Source organism: Mya arenaria, chromosome 9 (genome assembly GCF_026914265.1).
Source record: "Mya arenaria isolate MELC-2E11 chromosome 9, ASM2691426v1".
Lineage (NCBI taxonomy): Eukaryota > Metazoa > Mollusca > Bivalvia > Myida > Myidae > Mya > Mya arenaria.
In genome coordinates this window covers 41,201,259-41,220,231 of record NC_069130.1, presented here as the reverse complement: position 1 = coordinate 41,220,231, position 18,973 = coordinate 41,201,259, and the positions used below count along the sequence as shown (strand labels likewise).

The 18,973-nt window shown below is 33.3% G+C and overlaps 2 protein-coding genes across 8 annotated transcripts in view; one reads left to right on the top strand and one right to left on the bottom strand.

Moving 5' to 3' along the window:
* LOC128246688 (forkhead-associated domain-containing protein 1-like) overlaps positions 1 to 13,138 on the bottom strand; it is a 47,297-nt gene extending 34,159 nt beyond the window's left edge. For 4 of the 7 annotated variants that reach the window (XM_052965032.1, XM_052965031.1, XM_052965037.1 and 1 more), the window contains exons 1-6: positions 12,784 to 13,138; positions 6,674 to 6,880; positions 5,227 to 5,259; positions 1,554 to 1,813; positions 853 to 917; positions 590 to 610 (exon numbers count right to left, since the gene is read on the bottom strand). In XM_052965032.1, coding sequence (XP_052820992.1) covers positions 590 to 610; positions 853 to 917; positions 1,554 to 1,813; positions 5,227 to 5,259; positions 6,674 to 6,880; positions 12,784 to 12,891 — 694 coding nt within the window. In that variant the 5' untranslated portion in view covers positions 12,892 to 13,138. The remainder of the gene's footprint in view (positions 1 to 589; positions 611 to 852; positions 918 to 1,553; positions 1,814 to 5,226; positions 5,260 to 6,673; positions 6,881 to 12,783) is intronic. The other 3 variants (XM_052965033.1, XM_052965036.1, XM_052965034.1) reach the window with 2 other exon arrangements.
* Positions 13,139 to 13,320: 182 nt separating this feature from the next.
* On the top strand, positions 13,321 to 18,698 carry LOC128202907 (Parkinson disease protein 7 homolog). The gene is made up of 5 exons (XM_052904081.1): positions 13,321 to 13,516; positions 13,813 to 13,974; positions 15,651 to 15,720; positions 16,238 to 16,321; positions 17,735 to 18,698. The coding sequence occupies exons 1-5, from the start codon at positions 13,358 to 13,360 to the stop codon at positions 17,893 to 17,895; spliced, it is 636 nt and encodes a 211-aa protein (XP_052760041.1). The 5' UTR covers positions 13,321 to 13,357; the 3' UTR covers positions 17,896 to 18,698.
* The last annotated feature ends 275 nt before the right edge of the window (positions 18,699 to 18,973 follow it).

Here is an 18,973-nt window from a genome sequence, read left to right as displayed (position 1 = left end):
TTGACTGGTGCATTTTAATGAGAAGTGTTTTATGTAGAGCAATGGTTGAAAAGTAAACAAAGTCATATCATAAGTATTGTAAACAGTTAAAGCAAGTTGATGTTGTTTTGATATGTGTTGTTGTTGTTGTTTTTAAATAGTATTTATAAAAAAACAAAAACACTTTCGCCTATTTTTGCATTTTAATCGGTATAAAACATTAAATGATATACTATTGTATTTTACTGTGTAAGAAAACAAATCTACCCCAACTTAGAAATAGCCCGTAATTCCAACCTAGAAATACCCTGCAATGTTATTTACCACTAATGCCTCTTGGAATATTATTTCCATATCAATTTAATGTATAAAAAATAAATAAAAATTAACTTCAAAGAATTCAAACCTTGAAATAAAGACATTGATATACTAGATTGATCAAAAATATAATTTGCAGAATTCTACACCATACAATGTGCTGTTTTAAATAAAAAACAATATTGTGCCACCTTTAACAATAAGTATAGAATAGCAATTCAAAAGAAACCTAGCCAAATTAATCATTTGTGCACCATATTTATACTATGCAATTTCAGTGTATAGATTTTACCATATCTACTTGTAGCTTCAACTAGAACATAAATAGAATGCAAAAATGGTATTTATATTACGAGCATATGTTAGTTAAAGCATGTTAATAAACCTTAATTTCGGTTGAGAACTTCCAGCTCTTATCCTTCTTAATTTTAGTAAAAGAAATGGAAACATTTAAATTATTTACAGACATTTAATCAGGTTAAAACATAAACTGTATGATGACAATGGCACAATTGAAGGTAAATGGTGGTTTTGCTTCCAAGGGAAGTAACTTACTTCTTGGCAAAGGTGAGGCAACATTGGTTGTGGCTGACTGCATGGTACATCCTATTGTCTGCAACCTAAAGGAAAACATACTGGAATATAATACAAGTGTTTGTTTATTGATAAAGCATTATTTTTGTAAACAAAAAAATGAATGGCCCACAAAATTTAAAATGCATAAAATATTAACAGCGCCAACAGTATTGGTACCAAACTACTTAAAGCATCATGAAAGAACCATATCATCTGAAAAAAAATATTGATTGTCAAAAGAAAATGCTGTCTTTTTTTCTAAGCTCATCTATATAGAAGCACATTGAGAAAAAACGGCCCTTTTTATTCACTTTAACGAGCTTAAAACACATACAAAGCATTTGATGGTATTGCATTTATCTGGTTACAAGTTTGTACTCGCCGAAACATTTCCAGCCCACAGGTACCCCAGTACTAATCCATACCCTACAAACTACCACTGTTTGTTGTACCTACAACTTATCTGTTGACAAGCATCATAGTTACTAAGGATTATATGCCCTTAATTATTTCTTAAAACATTTTTTTTACATTTTCCTTTCTCCTACATTTTACTGATAGCTGATTCAAAGCCTGTCACTCCAGCGCTAACATACTTCAATCAAATATTCTTATTCATATAAACCTCATTCAAAAACCACGATCATATCCTAAACATATAATACAATACAATTTCAAACCTGTCATAAGCTGAAGCAGGTCTTCGCTGTGCCCCAGCGCTCAAGGGTCGTGATCTAAGAGGTGGGCGGGGCTGTGGAATCTGGGGGCCTGCTTGGGCAACAGGCGTCCAATGAGTTGCAGGGACAGTGAGGGTGGGTGTGGTGAGATATGGGAGCCCCGGGTTTTGGTTTGCCTGGGTGTTGCACATGTTTCGGTCGTCTGTTAGAAGGGCGAGGCTGCCGGTCCAGGCAGGTCGATGTTGAACGGGTGGGTATGCAATCTGGAAAAATTGCAAATAAGAGTTTTTAAGGTGATAATAAATCAAAATAAATTAATATTCGTTAATATTGCTAGTCTAAAAACAAGAGCTTCGGAGCAAATGATTGCCTTTTATGTCAACCAATCAAGTTTTACCATTAACTTTTTTTCTCCCAAAATTGTCAAGCTTAAAATGATCTGTTTATTGAATTACACTAAGTTGGAAGTAGGATATCAATGAATTTATTAATAAATATATATTACATATATTCATGCAAATATAAAATCAATTAATCAATTAATAGCAATCAGTACTATTATTAAGCAATTACTATTGTTTTATATAATTGAAGACAATCATTAAAATTGCATACCACAATCACAGTTGACATGCGTAAAAAAGCTATGGTATTTTGTTAAAATGTTTTATCAGTTTCCCGTTCATGATTTCAATCAGTGTGCTTTTTGGCAACGAAAAACTGCATTCATCATGGTACTTGACATGTATAATATTACAATATACTGAAACCTGATATTACCTAGAAAATCAAAGTTTAAAATTGAGATCGACAAAAAATAATATAATTATTTAAAAGAAAACAGATATCATCAAGATTTCCAAAGGGTTCTAGTAAAAAGTATATAATAATCAAAGGTCCCCTAATTCTAAATCTCTGGAATGTTTTATGTGTTCTTCATTTATATAAAGCAAAGTATGGAAATATATATGCTTTATAATATAATATTATACCTGTATTGTAATATTCAGCATGCACAAAATACATAATTATTAATCAACTATTACGTATTTGACACGACATGGTGACAATTGTGGTACCAATACCAAACAATTGAGAACATTATACGCCAAAACTCAGCCAATCATCATCCAAACTCGACCAATATCAGTTTCCGCTGTTTTGATTGGCTTAAAAACTCGCCAAATATAGGAACTGTTCTTAAGGGTTCAGGCAAATATAGCTAACCTCGGACAATATGAAATCCCCTAATTAATAACATTATAATATAAAGTTTAATGATGGCATGCATTTCAGTCCCTTTTTCTATTTAAAATAAACTACAGCATTTTTTTCTGTATGGGGACCAAAGTCCACCCAATTCCCTATGCTTAAGCATCTCCTTTTAATCTAATGTGAAAATCCAATTCCAAAATTTATGTTTTTAAAAAAAGATGAAAAAAGAAAGAAATGGACTGATTAGTTTGGATGAAATGGCATTTAAAAAATTTTTTTTTATAACATTCTATTATCTTTTTTTGTCCTTTTTTTTAAAAGTAGTTTCAGTTCATTTCTAGGCAAAATTATAATTCCAAATATCGTCAAAAAAGGCCCTGGCTCTTTTTCAAAAAAATAATTTGGTTTGCATGCACTGTCTTGACTTTTTTTCTCATTAAACCAATTGCCTCTGCATAACTTACAATTAATAAATTCAATAGGCTAAAATTTATTTCTTATATTGTTTAATTAGCATAAAAATTATATTGAAAAAATCTAGAAGCTGATACAATATGCATATAATATGACTCATGGGCCTTTATATCATCGGTAATCTTTGGCTAAATATTTATTAGATTTAATTCATTGATTTATGAGATTAAAAGTCAAAAGATCATGCCTTTTTTGACCATACTAAGCATACAATAATGTATTCATGAAATAAATTTGCAGCTGAAATTTTCAACATTCTCAAGATGTTCAAAACTTATTGGAGGGGACGCGAAACTTTTAAGTGTACATGTGAATTCTGCAGCTAAAATTTACAGTATTCTCAAGTTGTTCAAAACTTATTGGTGGGGTTGCGAAACTTTTATGTGTACTTGTGAATTTCGTCTTGAGTGCTTCATCATCATAGTATGTACAAGTTTAAAGCGACTGTAGTAGATATGCATTACACATGAAAAAATTGTGATCTACATGACTCAAATATGAGTAGGTTCGTGCAAGATAAAAAGTAATGACACCTAAAAATTCATGAGGAAAATGTTTTTAATGCAAGAGTCGTTGATCGTACCAGCGCATACAGAAAGGAGGATTTAGCAAACGTAATTTTACGACCCAATGCAATATGTACTTGAACATATAGCTTCGTGTACAAGTGGAAGAACAAATCATGTTTCGCAACCTATTTTAGGTCATGGGGGGGGGGGGGGGAGTGTAACAGAAGAAAGTACCATGGTTACCAAAGCTGGGTTCTGTCTTGTCATGCAAAAAAAGAAAGAAAAGGTATCCCAGACTTTCATTAAGTTTCTGTGACAATATGTTTTATGAATTAAACTAATTTATCTTGTATCATAATAAAACGGAAATTTGGTTGTACAGTTAAGCACAGTGGTAAGCGCACTCGCTTCTCATCTAGGCGACTCCGGTTCAATTCCCAGTCTGGGGTTTCCATGGCAACGTTAGACCTCACTTTTGATTAATATTGTGCCAAAGAGAGTGATTAATATAATGTTGTAATTACTTGATTTTCTCAACGTCCTCAAATAAATAAGTTTCAACTAAACCAAAATGGAAATTGAGCATATTTTCTTAATTAAAATGTTTCAAAATGCATATCATTTACTCATTCAATGCAAAATGAATAATAGAGCTTTAACAAATTGTATTATAAAAACTCAACTTAAATTCAGTACCAAATGCAGTTCTCACAAGCATTCATTTAAACTGTCTAGCGCAGTATAATGAAATATTAAGCTTATACCTCTTGAAAAACTCCCATTCATTAATAAATGTTTAAAAAGAAATCTAATTCCAGTACTTAAACCAATAGTGAAGCCGGTATTTGCTGAAGGACTTCTGAAGAGTCAAAGCATTGGGGTTTATTGACATATAACATTAAAACAAACCTGGCCTCCCGATCTATATACTTGTACATTCAACACAGACAAGTTGTCATGGGAGCTCTACTGCAACAAATTTAGCCAAGGTGTGAATACACTTTGCTTTTGTAATTATTTTGTTTAAATTTAAAAAAAAATAACAACCTTTTAAAGCCCTACTTAAAAAAATACCCCAATTAAAACAGCAACAATGTTCATGTACCTTTTAATTTGCTATCTAATACACCCAAATATGCATATTCCAAGACTACGGATTAAATATATAAATTTAAAAAAAAGAAAGAAAAAGCAAGCTAAAAATATATAGCGAGCATGCAGTATATATGTAACTCGATAACTATTTAACTTTTAAAACGCCTGGAATAAAAAAAAGCAAGCTAAAATATATAGCAAGCATCCAGTTAAACTGGATAACCAAGCTAAAAATATATATAGCAAGCATGCAGTATAACTAGATAACCAAGCTAAAATATATACTTTTTCCTTGCATTAACAAAATGAACAAAATAACTAGGACAGTTACTATGGTTACAAGGGTTGCTATGACTACAGCGGGTGGGTTGGGGGATACCTACATTGTTTGTGTGATATGTTGTCACCATTTGGGGCTGTTGCCATGGAAACACAAACAATATTATTACACAATGAATTACTGATGATATATGGTCATATCTATACATGTTTCATAATAAAAACATGGACAATCTGTCTAGTAAAGAATAATTATTTGATATTTATATATTCTGTGATATTTTATTTAAATCTGTTTAATGTAAGAGCTTTACAAAAAAGATTGCTGATTTCGGGTCCTGCATTGGAGGATTTTTTTTGCATGATCCAGTGTGGATTTAATTTGCAGTGGCACAGACATTAAATTTCGATAATATGATATTATGATACACATGTATAAGGTATTCATGACAGACACAATAGATGTATTATTAATTTGGTCTAAAACACATTTATATAATCTAGTCTAGAAAATTAGCATATATCATTAGTAACATAAAATTGTTGTGATTTTTGTCAGAAATAATATTACCCAGAGTCGACTAATTTTAATTAATTTTCAAAAATAAAGATTGCTTACTAATAATTCAGTGACTAAATATAAAATTCAGTGACGAAAGATATCAAAAAACACTTATAGTTTTGAGATAGAACAAAGCCATGTAGTTCTTTTACAGATACTGCCTATTGGCGCATTTTACGTTGCGTAATTTTGCCTGGAAAGGTCAGCTACTGTTTCTACACTGAACGAAATAGTGATTAACACTTTCCAGATATCAAATGGATAGTAGTTTTAGTGATTTGGGTGCAAAATCTGACAATAGAAGGAGCTGTTTTCAACCAAGCCAATTTACTAATAGTTTGACAAGAATCACAACACAAGCTTTACACAGTACATATTTTTTTGGATTGACTATTCAAGAACAGCAATTGACATGAGGCTGAAATCAGAACACGTCTTCCCTTCAATAATTACTTAGTAGTTAAACAAAAGAATATTTTGAAACCAAGTCAACGTGCATTTGTTGGTCCAGGTCATCATGTGACACAAGTTTAATCTAAATGAATCTCTCCATTGTCTTTACAGTCATTTTAATATCAGGGTGTTTCAGCTTCATGTCAATAATGTGTACGTTTTGAAGCTAAAAGTAAAATAATGCACGCAAGCATTGGAATAAAAACACTTGCTTAAAAACACACTAAACATCCCATTGTGCAATAAATACAACACTGTGAGTCCCCAATTTCTCGAAATATCTTAACCATAACAGGTAAGCCATCTTACTTGTTTAAACTAAATCTTTAAAACCAAAATTTTTTATCATGATTATTCTTTAAATAATTTCCTTGAGCTAAGCTTCATCCTGTTATAAGAGACTTAAGATTGTTCGAGAAATGGGAGCTAATTATTTAACTGCTGTTAATATGTACATTCGTATATTTCATACAGTAGAACACTCTTATGACAAAAACCAACATATTAAGTTTCCCTGTGACAAAAAATCGACCTACCGGTGGAGGGTTATCGATGTTAAGTTCATAAGGCTGTCCACAGTAACCGAATCTGATGACGTCACCTGGGGCAAGACGAACAGCGGCATTCTGTACGCGTACATCGTTAACGTAGGTCCCCTGCCCACTATTGAGGTCTTGTAAAACATAACAATCCTCTTGTTCACTGTATTCGATTATCGCATGTTGTTGGTCAACGCCGTTTGTCTGAAGATAGAAAAAAAATTGGTGATCAAGCATATATATATATATATAGATATATACAAAGATGGATTAAGCAAAATCTTTAAAGCAGGGATTAAAACATAAATCATGTATGTTTCTGTAGTACATAAAGGGACCATAAGATAAAACTGCAATAAAAAAAGAAAATTGTCAAAAACTTACACAGAAATATTCTGTGAAGTATTATCAGCCTCCTACTAACACATATTGACAATTCTAGGCTTATTTTGAGGAAATACGGTATTTGACGATTTCGGGACCATCTGGTGTCTAGTCCCTTTAATGCCACATCATTCTGCACACAGTGCAGATTGTCTTATTCTCATATATCAAAACACATCCCCTTAAACAAGATAAATAGTTGTGATAATCCTTCAATATTTTTTGCCTTTGGATTTCTAATTCCTATTTATTTATTGTATCTAGATTTGGATGACAACTGTAAGCTGAAGTCCATTTTCTTGAATAAACCAGTACTGTTACATTTTTTAGAGGGAATAAGCATACCTCTGGTGGGGATCGAACCAGCAAACTCTTGAGTAAGAGGAGGACAGCTTAAACTCTCTACCACTCTCACTCTGGTGGGGATTGAATCCACAACCACTTGGCTGCATGAGTGGTGGACAGCTTAAACTCTCTACCACTCTCACTCTGGTGGGGATTGAAACCACAACCTCTTGGCTGAGAGGTGGACAGCTTAAATTCTCTACCACTCTCACTCTGGTGTGGATTAAACCCACAACTTCTTGGCTGAGAGGTGGCCAGCTTAAATTCTCTACCACTCTCACTCTGGTGGGGATTGAACCCACAACTTCTTGGCTGAGAGGTGGACAGCTTAACCACTGGACCACTCTCACTCTGGTGGGGATCAAACCAAGAACCTCGTGGCTGAGAGGTGGACAGCTTAAACTCTCTACCACTCTCACTCTGGTGTGGATTGAATCTATAACCTCTTGGCTGCATGAAAGGTGGACAGCTTAAACTCTCTACCACTCTCACTCTGGTGTGGATTGAATCTATAACCTCTTGGCTGCATGAAAGGTGGACAGCTTAAACTCTCTACCACTCTCACTCTGGTGTGGATTGAATCTATAACCTCTTGGCTGCATGAAAGGTGGACAGCTTAAACTCTCTACCACTCTCACTCTGGTGGGGATTGAACCCACAATCTCTAGGCTGAGAGGTGGACAGCTTTAAATACTCTTCAAATCTCACTCTGGAGGGGATTGAACCCACAACCTCTTGGCTGCATGGGAGGTGGACACCTTAACCACTGGACCACCCTCACCCTGTTGGGGATCAAACCAACAACCTCTTGGGTGAGAGGAGGACAATGTAACCACTACACCACTTTCAACCTTTTAGATATTTGTGCGTTTTTTTTTTTACAAAATCAAGTGCAATCTATAATTTGTATGTACATACAGAGATACCTAAATAATGTGTGCAAGTTTGTATTTCATTGCTAAAAAGTGTGAAACAATACAAAATTTGATATATATGTAACATATATCATACAACACTGTACTGTAAAAGAGTACATAGAATATACAGTTTAACATACATTGTAAATGCAGCCTAAAGGCCAAAATTGTTTGAGGTTTTGCTTTGGTTTAGGGTACACAAATACCACATCAATACAAAGTATAATGTCAGTCAAACAAAGCTACATGTAATATTAATGGCTAAGTTTTCAGAATTTTGTCTAAGTTAACAACGTTGTTAACGTCATCATTGTTAACTTTCAAATCTGTATTGACCTGGAAGTTAAATGTATACACTTCAGTGTGTGTATACCACGTCATAAATTAGGTCATATATGCTACGTCGGAAGGCAACATTTAGCTTAAAATAAAGACTTAAATCAAAGATAACTTTTCTTTTACTACACCATTTTTAATAAAACAAAAGGCAGTCTATGCCGCTTAAAGAGCCCCGCCTTTGTTTTATTACCGAAGTTTGATAAGGTGACCTAAGTTTCATCAAACACTCCGACAAACCTGTTTCCAAAACAATATTTTGCCAGTGCTCCGTCAGACGGCCGTATTGTGAAAAGGTTTGTCAAAGTATTTTAAGAAACTAAACTCTTAATCGAACTTAAGTAAAAGACCAAAGGCGGGGCTATGCAAGAGGCGTAGACTGTGCTATGTTTCATTTAAAATGGTGAAGAAATAGTGAAGTTATCTTTGTTTAAAGTCTTCATTCCAAGCAAAATATTGCCTTGCGATGTAGCATTTATGACGCAATTTATCACGTTGTTTACACACACTGAGCTATAGCTTACGGAACGTCACTGCACTTGTGATCTGCAGTATTTCTAACCAGATTTGAGCCAACTGTTTCATCTTTACTTGTTTTATTTAAATAGATGAGCACATCATCAACTAGTTCCATTTAAAAGCTAACAACAATTTTGTTAATCATATTGTTAACTTTAACAAAGTTTCGAACAATCAGCCAAATAAACAAGTTATTATTATATACAATTTCAAAGCAGAACCTCACTGCATATTTTAGCTTTCTCACCCGTTTCCACATTAAAGGGTTAACTTTTCTTGCGTCATATGATAACTACAATGTAGAACAGTATATCTTTGTAATGTTAAAGCTGCACTCTCACAGACTGAACATTTTGACAACTTTTTTTATTGTTTGTCTTGAAACGAGCCAATTTTTGCAAAAAGATCCATAGAAACAAGTTATATGAGACTCCTGACAAAACAATAGATCGCATATTTTTATATATAAGTTCAAAAATTGATGTTTTATGCATTTTCCTTAAACCATAACTAACTAACGGTTTAAGCCATAAAACATTAATTCTCAAACGTAAATATGAAAATCTACGATCTGATTTTTTGTCAGCAATCTTATATCAATGGTTTGCAGATACCTTCGCAAATATTTGCCCTTTCAGAGACAAAAAATAAAGAAGTTGTAAAAATGGTAAATCTGTGAGAGTGCAGCTTTAAATGGGAGAAAAAAGAGGACAGAATATTATTATTAAGTTCATATACAACCTGCATACCAATAAAATCATTTGTATCCCTGTCATAAATTTACCATCGTCAGATACTCTTCGTTGTTTATAATATATGAAGTGTAATGGAAAATGTACTGTGGTTGGTGACGATGTGAATTTACATAAGGAGGGAAGTGTCAAGAGGTTATTTTTCAAAATTGTTTTTAAAGCTGCACTCTCACAGATTGAAAGTTTTGACAACTTTTTTTATTTTTATCTCGGAATGAGCAAAAGACTGATGACAAAAGATCAGATCGCACATTTTCGTATTTCCGCTCCAAAATTGATGTTTTATGCATTTTTCTTAAATCGGTTTAATGATTTAAGCCATAATTCATTAAATTTGGAATGGACATATTAAAATCTGCGATCTGATCTTTTGTCACCAGTCTTTTATCACTGGTTTGCAGATATTTACGCTCATTCCAAGACAAAAAATAAAAAAGCTGTCAAAACGTTCAATCTGTGTGAGTGCAGCTTTCATAAAAACAAAATGTAATACAAAATGTGACAAGTTATTCTCTATTTTACCAAAAAGCATAAGTTACAATCAAATTAGGCTTCACTCAGGAATTACAATTTCTTATCAAATAAGTATCTGACAGTTACTAGGTTTTTTGTTCATAAAATGAAATAAAGTATCAACAATTTTAGAAAAAAATTGCTGTCAGCTAGTCCATTTAAAACTGAACAAATTAGCTCATTCTGATGAAAAAGTCCACCAATATTTCAGAGATTGTATAATTGAAACAAAAAATATTGTTTATGCAATTCTAAAAAAAAACACATATTTTAGAGGCCGAGGCCTACAACAATTGCCTCACAACACTGGAATAACTTCATCAAATACAACATCAATTATTGATGGAACACTTAAAGTGACACATAACTGTGGTCACATCTAGGGAATGGAAATGGATTAATCAAGATCACATCTACATGGAGGTTAATCAATATTAATGGGCTACTGCTACAGATGGTGCGTATGCCAAGTTTATTTACTACAGAAATTATACTCCGGGAAACAAAAAATATATGAATGAGTGCACATGAAGCAGTTATTTAAAGTAATTATCTCATGACATCTGTTCCATATCTAAATAATGTCATAGAATGATATGGATAAAAGTTTTGCCATGAAAATCTTAACAAACATGTCTGGAAAAAATACAGTTTTAAGAAAATGTCAGTATTTACAAGCCCTTATATAAAAGCTTATAAGATAAAAAGATAAAAATGATGCACCCACAAAATACAAACATACATGATAAAGGGGGGTAACCCTTGAAATGATTTTCGCCAAAGTGAAAGGATTTATTCTATGCAATTTTGTATCTTACGTGCATGTTAAAATATTTTATAGAGATTTTGCATTCAGATGTTTACACCCTTGTATACTTAAACATCAGATGGTACTGGAAAAATTAGGTGATCAGTACTACTTGTAATATATAACCAAAAGGTATTGTCTACTGCTGTATATATTTTTGACACATGCACATAGTGTTGCTATTGCTTAAGAGAAACACATGCAATAGTGCTCGAGGGAAAGCTATGAAACTTTGTTGACTTTCTTTCTAATTTTTGTATTTACACATGTACACAAGATTGATGTAAAAAAGTCATCCAATTAGGTATTTTAAAGTCTATTGGTGCTGATCATTCAGAAATTCAATTTGTAATTGTGTATTCTTAGCAAAATGAAGTGTACAATTACGTCATTAACAATGTATGCTAAATTTAGAATGACAATGGTTTTTATGCTTCTCACTTATTATTCACACTTGGTTTTAAATATACAAATGGGTTACAGGAGAAGTTTTTCCAACACAAAGTTGTACCACTGTAAAGTTGTACCATGATTAGCGACATCATCCCATTTATGTATTCCCTATATATAATATATATGTGTCCTACATAGTCAAACATTACTGAAGATCATGATAATATATTTAGACCATGGTTTAAAAAAAACTAATCAGTAAGAACACCAAAAATAAATGATAGTTTTAAGGGAGAAATTCCTATCAAATGTCTCTGTATTAACCAGTGTGCATGTGTTATCTTCTAAAGAACTCCCTTAATAGAGCCAATTGATGACTGAATGGAAATTTGGAGGTTGCTTTCATTACTTAATGGAAATTTGGAGGTTGCTTTCATTACTGAATGGAAATTTGGAGGTTGCTTTCATTACTGAATGGAAATTTGGAGGTTGCTTTCATTACTGAATGGAAATTTGGAGGTTGCTTTCATTACTGAATGGAAATTTGGAGGTTGCTTTCATTACTTAATGGAAATTTGGAGGTTGCTTTCAATACTTAATGGAAATTAATTGCCATTGTTACCTGGTTTATTGGATGCAGTTATAATGCCTCTATAATGTTAAATCCAGTCAGTTCTCAAAAAACAACTCCTGCAAAGCCATTTTGCATGACTGTTCATTGCCAACCTTAACCATTGCACAATAAAGTAAACCTGGGAGAAAAAAATTGTGCCAAATGGTGGGCTTGAATCCACATTGCCGGAACACTAGCACAGTGCTCTAACCAACAGAACGTAGTGTGTGGCTACACTCTTAACCCCATTTACCTTCCGTGCCTATCCATGAACTCTTGTCTTTTACTTCCGACACTAGAAAAGTGCATTAATTATAAACCTCCAGAGTGGAAAAGTGTGTCTGACGTACGGCCCAAACCCACACCCGCCACAAAACAAGCATGAGGATCTACCAAACATACTGAGCTTACCAGGCGGCAGGCTCTAACCCACTCACAATATGCATCTTCACGCGTTCATATAAGTAAGTAAACTAAAACGTGATAAAACATATATATCAAGTGGTAAATATAAACATGTATAATACCTGCAGGAGGATATCACAATTTTCCTTCCCAATGGTTGTCACTTTCGGGGCGAGCTGATAGTAAGCTCCATCACCGGACTTCAGGAATGCCTTTGTATTTCTACTCATCTTTCTGTTATCACCGCATGCCAATTATTAAAAAAAAAACAGGTGCCCGCCGAAAACGGTTAATTGGAGAAATAAAGCCTTAATACACACTTTTTACCCTATCCGAACAATACGACACTTGGCTTAATTATATCTAAATTGTATATGTGTTGTTTTCCATCGAATTATTGAACCGAAAGATGTTGATGAACCTGTTTATTGTTGTCAAAACTATCAATTTTCACTTTGACAGGTTCGAGCATAACAACCAAACAACAATAGTCTCCAACCTAGTGACTGGTATTTACTTTTCTTCTTTTAGTTTTAAACTTAAAATTTATTATTACTGGATATATGCTTTAAGTAATAATCTATTGTCTTTAAACTAAAATGAGATAAATCAAACGTATTTAGAAAATAATTTATACCGAAAATAACCATTACAGAGTAGAGATTAAACTATTGGATAATTGACACTTCCGGTTTGATGTTATTGCGGAAATTAAGCACAAATATCCGTTTTTTCCAGCAAGTACGAAGATTTTGCGCAATTCAAGCTAACATGACGAAGGCCCTGTTGATACTCTCCGAGGGGGCAGAAGAAATGGAGACTGTCATTAGCGTGGACGTGCTTAGAAGGGCCGGGGTAAGTCAAGAATGTCACCTCAAACATTGAGTTTTCTCCCTTGCGTTGTAAAAATCTTGAAGAGTGGTCTCCCTTCATGTACTTTATTTCTGAAAAATAAATTTAACATAAATACAATTCCGCACTTTCTGAAAGTGTTTACTTAAATATTAGCAGTTGTTTTGCATAACTCTACACCGGTCCAGATTTCAATGTTGAAAGTTTGAAAATAAATGAAAAAAAGAAATCATTTGCAATTTCATCTATTACTACAAATGCCTGAAATATTTTGTTATTACATATTTTTATGCTTGCAGATTGATGTGACTGTAGCTGGGCTGAACAGCGCAGAGGCGGTTGAGTGTAGTCGTAAGGTGAAGATTGTACCCGACATGTCGCTTGGTGAGGCCAGCAAGCACGGGCCATATGATGTCATCGTCTGTCCTGGGGGAGCTCAGGGTGCTAAGAACCTTGCTAGTGTTAGTAAAACTAAATTTTATTAGTAAATTCAATAATTTTTCTTCTTCAATCCTGATTAGTTTTAAACTTATTTATTTTTTATAATGATTTTGAAACAAGTTATTTCAACTTATACCAATCACTCTCATTGGTAGGATTTTGTGCCATAGTATGGGTTTGTGTTGGAGGGGAAACTTGAGTACACAGAGAAAACCCACATGTCCAACTAGGTGACCACAAACCAACCTCACATGTGCCCAGGCTGGGAATCAAACCATGCGCTAACCTTACAACCAAAATGTTTAATGAAATGAGTACAGTGAATGCATTGCCAGTTGAAAAAAAAATTAAGGTTAAATATTTATTTTATTCATCTAGTATGTAAGTCTTTTTGCTGTTGGAAAAAAGGAAGCAGGGGCCGTGTCAAGAATGACTGTAGACTGAAGATCATAAATTTCAAGATATTACCTTTATTATAACCTAAAAAATATTGTATCATAAAACTCAGGCACTTGGGTCACAAGAAAGGTCAACAGTCCAAAGTTGATTCACTGTCAAGATATACATGTATGCTGCAGAAAAATACTTGTATAATGCTCAATACTGGTATACTGACTTGACAATGTTGAACTACAATTTTTTTCATACCATATATATATATATATATATATAGATATATAGCAATATGTTTTAATAGAAAACCTTCTTGTCGTGTAAAACAAATCACATTTGTTGAATGCAAGGTTGGTACCAGGTAAAACATTTTGTAAGGTTTGATGCAAACATAATATGTTAAAATTTAGTTTTTCTAATAGCTCATTCAATATAAATTTTAATGGTTCATGTGTTGAAAAAACATTAATCTCATGGTAATTGACAGTAAATAATTTGCCATTTCAAAGTAAAGTTAAGAATATATTGCAATATTCTGCATTACAGGCGCTACACATTGCAATAGATGTTGTTGTTATTTTGTGTATTGTTGCAGCCCTAATATGCAGATACTTAGGTAGATTTGAAAACTACATTGCTTTTGTGAGGTCTTTTACATCATGGTTTAAAGCTGCACTCTCAGAGATTGAACGTTTTGAAAACTTTTTTATTTTTTGTCTTGGAATGAGCCAATTTATATGAAAATGCATGGAAACCAGTGATATAAGACTGCTGAAAAAAGTCAGATCACAGATTTTCATAGTTTAGTTCAAACATTGATTTTTTATGTACTTTTCTTAAACTATTTAATAGTAACACTTTTTAGCCATTAAACATCAATTTTCGATGGAAATATGAAGAACTATTATATCACTGGTTTGCAGACACTTAAGCAAAATTGGCTCATTCCAAGACAAAAAAAAAGAACGAAAAATTGCGAAAATCCATGGAAACCAGTTATATAAGACTCCTGACAAAACAATAGATCGCAGATTTTTATATTTAAGTTCAAAAAATGATGTTTTATGCATTTTTCTTAAACCGTTAGTAAATCATAAAACATTAAGTTTTGAACGGAAATCTGATAGTCTACGATCTGACTTTTTGTCAGCAATCTTATATCATTGGTTTGCAGATATTTACACAAAAATTTGTACTGTTAAAATGGTAAATCTGTGAGAGTGCAGCTTTAAAGCTCTCACCAGTACTGTAGGAACTTTAATTATGGTTTACTTAAATCAACTTCTGTTTATTTTTACTACAGTCTGCAGAGGTTGGACAGATCTTGAGTGAGCAGGAGAAAGGAGGCAGACTGGTAGCTGCTGTCTGTGCAGGTTTGTTGTATTCTTAAATGTTTAAGGATTATTGTCATTTGTTCCCAAGTGTTTATGCTGTTTAAAAGCAGGAGAGCATGCAAGCAATTTCCATGAAGTATGCCAGCCCTTTTTGTGTAAATGCTAGTGTACCTTTCTGTGTTCAAATTATTACAGCATGAACACATGAGCATTTTGAATAATTATGCATCACTTTTAAGGTAAAGATATGTAAAAACTCCTGCACAAATTCTTTATCGTTTCCAACATGGCCATATATTTGGATCTACTTATCAGGGGTGGGAGAAAATATATTCGCGTCTTCTCAAAAGGAGCATCAGTGCTGGTTTCTACCCAGGCATTGCACATAAGAGTTATTCCCTGAAATCCCATGAACATAAGCTTACAACTGTCTACACAGTGAAATAAATTGGCACCATTGCTGCACACGATATTTTGATTGGTCAATCTGTTATAGGCTTTAAACATAATGTTCTGTTTTCTTTGTATTCTCTGTATTGAACCTGTTTTTTTCTAGCCCCAATCGCTCTTGCCAGCCATAAAATTGGAAGTGGAAAATCTGTGACCTCGCATCCTAGTGTCAAGGATAAAATGACTTCAGGTTTGTATATTACATTTCAGATGCATGTTCATACATGTATATATATTCTAATGTATCTAACTACAGAAAAATGTGTATGCCAGATACGTACTTTCATATGTGTAAACTACAGATATATATACATTCATGTGTACACTACATGCATTAATCATATATTTATACTACATTCAAACATTCGTAGGTTCACACTAGACACTCATTTAATATATATTTCAACTAGACACACATTTGTATGTGTTAATGCAATGTTTGGATTATCAATAATCAATATACATCCCAGCATGTAATATGTGAGGATAGTATCTTCTCCCACCTCAGACAAGTAGATCCTATAATTTAACCATGCTAGAAATTCTTACCTTGCCCACGGGCGAAGATAAAATGCCCGTATGGAACTCCTTTTTTAATGGTCACGACATTGTAATTACCTCCCTTGTTGAAGACTGTCGTCTAGCATAATGGAAATCTTGTCTTGTGGCAATATTTAGAACGCTAATGAATTATTTCTCGCTTCAAATGTCACCATAAAACAGTTTTAATGCACCTTTCAAGAAATAGTGCTTCACTCTCCTTAGAACTATTTAAAGATCGATTTGACTATTAACATAGTCCGAATCAATGTGCGCATATCCATGACAACCACGAATTATCGCATACTCATACACAATTATTTTCACTAAGCACAAAAGAGTTCCAGCAAAAAATACATTTTTACTTAATTTTGTTCAACTGAGGTGGGAGAAAAAGCATCTGCCATAGCCGCTCGTGTAAGATAGGTTCATACCGACCCTCGCGCAGGGTGTTTTGCGGAAACTCAGTAAACCTCGTTTCTGCAAAACACCCTACGCTCGGGTTGGAATGAACCTATCTAACACTCTCGGCCATGGAAGATACTTATAATCCCTGTTGCTCAAAGAAAAAGGTCCAGGTATTTTCATAGCCTTGGTGGCGTTTTGACAGCATCATCAGCCGTGTTATGCGAAACCTTGTTCAAATCTAGAAAAATGGTAATTGTTGCGTATGCATGCCAGAGACAATAGGCAAGGGTTCAAAGCAAGGCCCAGCACTCTGACTTTTAATTTTTTGAGTTATGTCCCTTGATAGAATAGAAAATAAGGACAAGCATAGGAGTTCATTCCGTTACACATTTTTACTTTAAATTGTTATTTGTAGCCTAGCTTTCCTAAGTAATGTTCGACTTGCAATAAATATTATCTAACTGCGATACTTTAGGATTTAGTTGTGACATAACTGGTTGAATTATGATTTCATTTTTTTTTTCATTTTATTAATTTTTTGATGTAAAAAATGTAAAATTGATCCAAAGTCTGGGACCAGGAATGGCATTTTAATCTCTCATAGAAAGTGGTGATATTATATTAATTATATTTGTTTATTTTTCTTTGTTTAAAGCTGGGTACCAGTACTCCGAAGACAGAGTGGTACAAGATGGAAAACTGATTACAAGTCGCGGACCTGGTACTACTTTTGAGTTTGCCCTGAAAATTGTGGAAGTCTTGCTCGGAGCTGACAAAGCCAATTCCCTTGTGCCACCAATGCTTTTAAAATTGTGAAAAGGTGACTTTCGCGAAAACAAAGCCATAAAGGGCATACCTGAAAGGATCCCTTTTAAAAAAATAATAATTCTGGTGCCATTTTTGTTTTTCTATGAGTGTGATAGATGACTTAAGCTCAATTTAAAATGTAAATGGCTAACCAAAACTGGTCCCTTTTAATTTCTCTTCGCCGGTGACATTTTTTTATTTCTAAGAGTGTCATCTATAAAGTTCTTTAGCTCAATTTAAACTGCAAATGGCTTACCAAAAAGAATCCCTTTTCGTTTTCTCTTTGCTGGTGCTACATATACTTTTGTAACTATGAAAAGTTTTTAACTTAAAAAGTAATGGTAAAATTGCAATTCTTATTTATTGCAATTCTTTTAACAGATCAGTGATCCTTTTGTTCCCAAAGTAAAGTGTGTAGTATAATAATATAACGGTACAATTTTGTTTGAACCGGAGGGGGTGGGAATTATCTTTGGAAAACCAGATTATTTATAATCCCGATCTGCAACTATTCCAGTGGATATATAATGTTGGAAGAATCTCTTAACAGCAGTTTGCCATAATTGTTTTGATGTATAGTATGTAGATATCTGTGCAAAAAATGTTGCAGATTGTAAAATGATGTGAAATCCTGTATGTTTGCAGTTAATTGACCCATATTGCTTTTTAGGATATGTCAGTATATGATATTATGTACTTGATTTATTGTTAAGCATTAACTTGGCACCTTGGCATTTTAAGTGCAAATTGTTTTTAGTTTGTAAATTGTTTTTGAAGAAATAAAAACTTTAAAAAACTGTTTTTGTTATATTTATCTATCATATATAAAGCCACATCACACACTTTTGGGACTAAGTACATATTTATTATAAACAAAAATTTCTTCCAAACTGCTTAAATTAAATATTGATTATATCCCAACTTATTCTTACTGCATTAAAAGTGTTGATTTAAAATGGCCCTATAGTTTAAAGTGACACTCGTATTGAAAATCGATACATAAACATGTATAACAAACTTAAATTCAGAGTGATATACCATTAACTACTAACTAATGCATTTATGGAAACAATTACTGATAACAAGA

What these genes read in the sequence shown, in the direction of transcription:
- LOC128202907 (XM_052904081.1), top strand. Translation starts at nt 13,358, where the DNA reads ATGTTATTGCGGAAATTAAGCACAAATATCCGTTTTTTCCAGCAAGTA. An exon ending in ACGTGCTTAGAAGGGCCGGG is followed by an intron (nt 13,517 to 13,812) that starts GTAAGTCAAGAA and finishes TTATGCTTGCAG; the next exon opens with ATTGATGTGACTGTAGCTGG. An exon ending in GTGCTAAGAACCTTGCTAGT is followed by an intron (nt 13,975 to 15,650) that starts GTTAGTAAAACT and finishes TTTTTACTACAG; the next exon opens with TCTGCAGAGGTTGGACAGAT.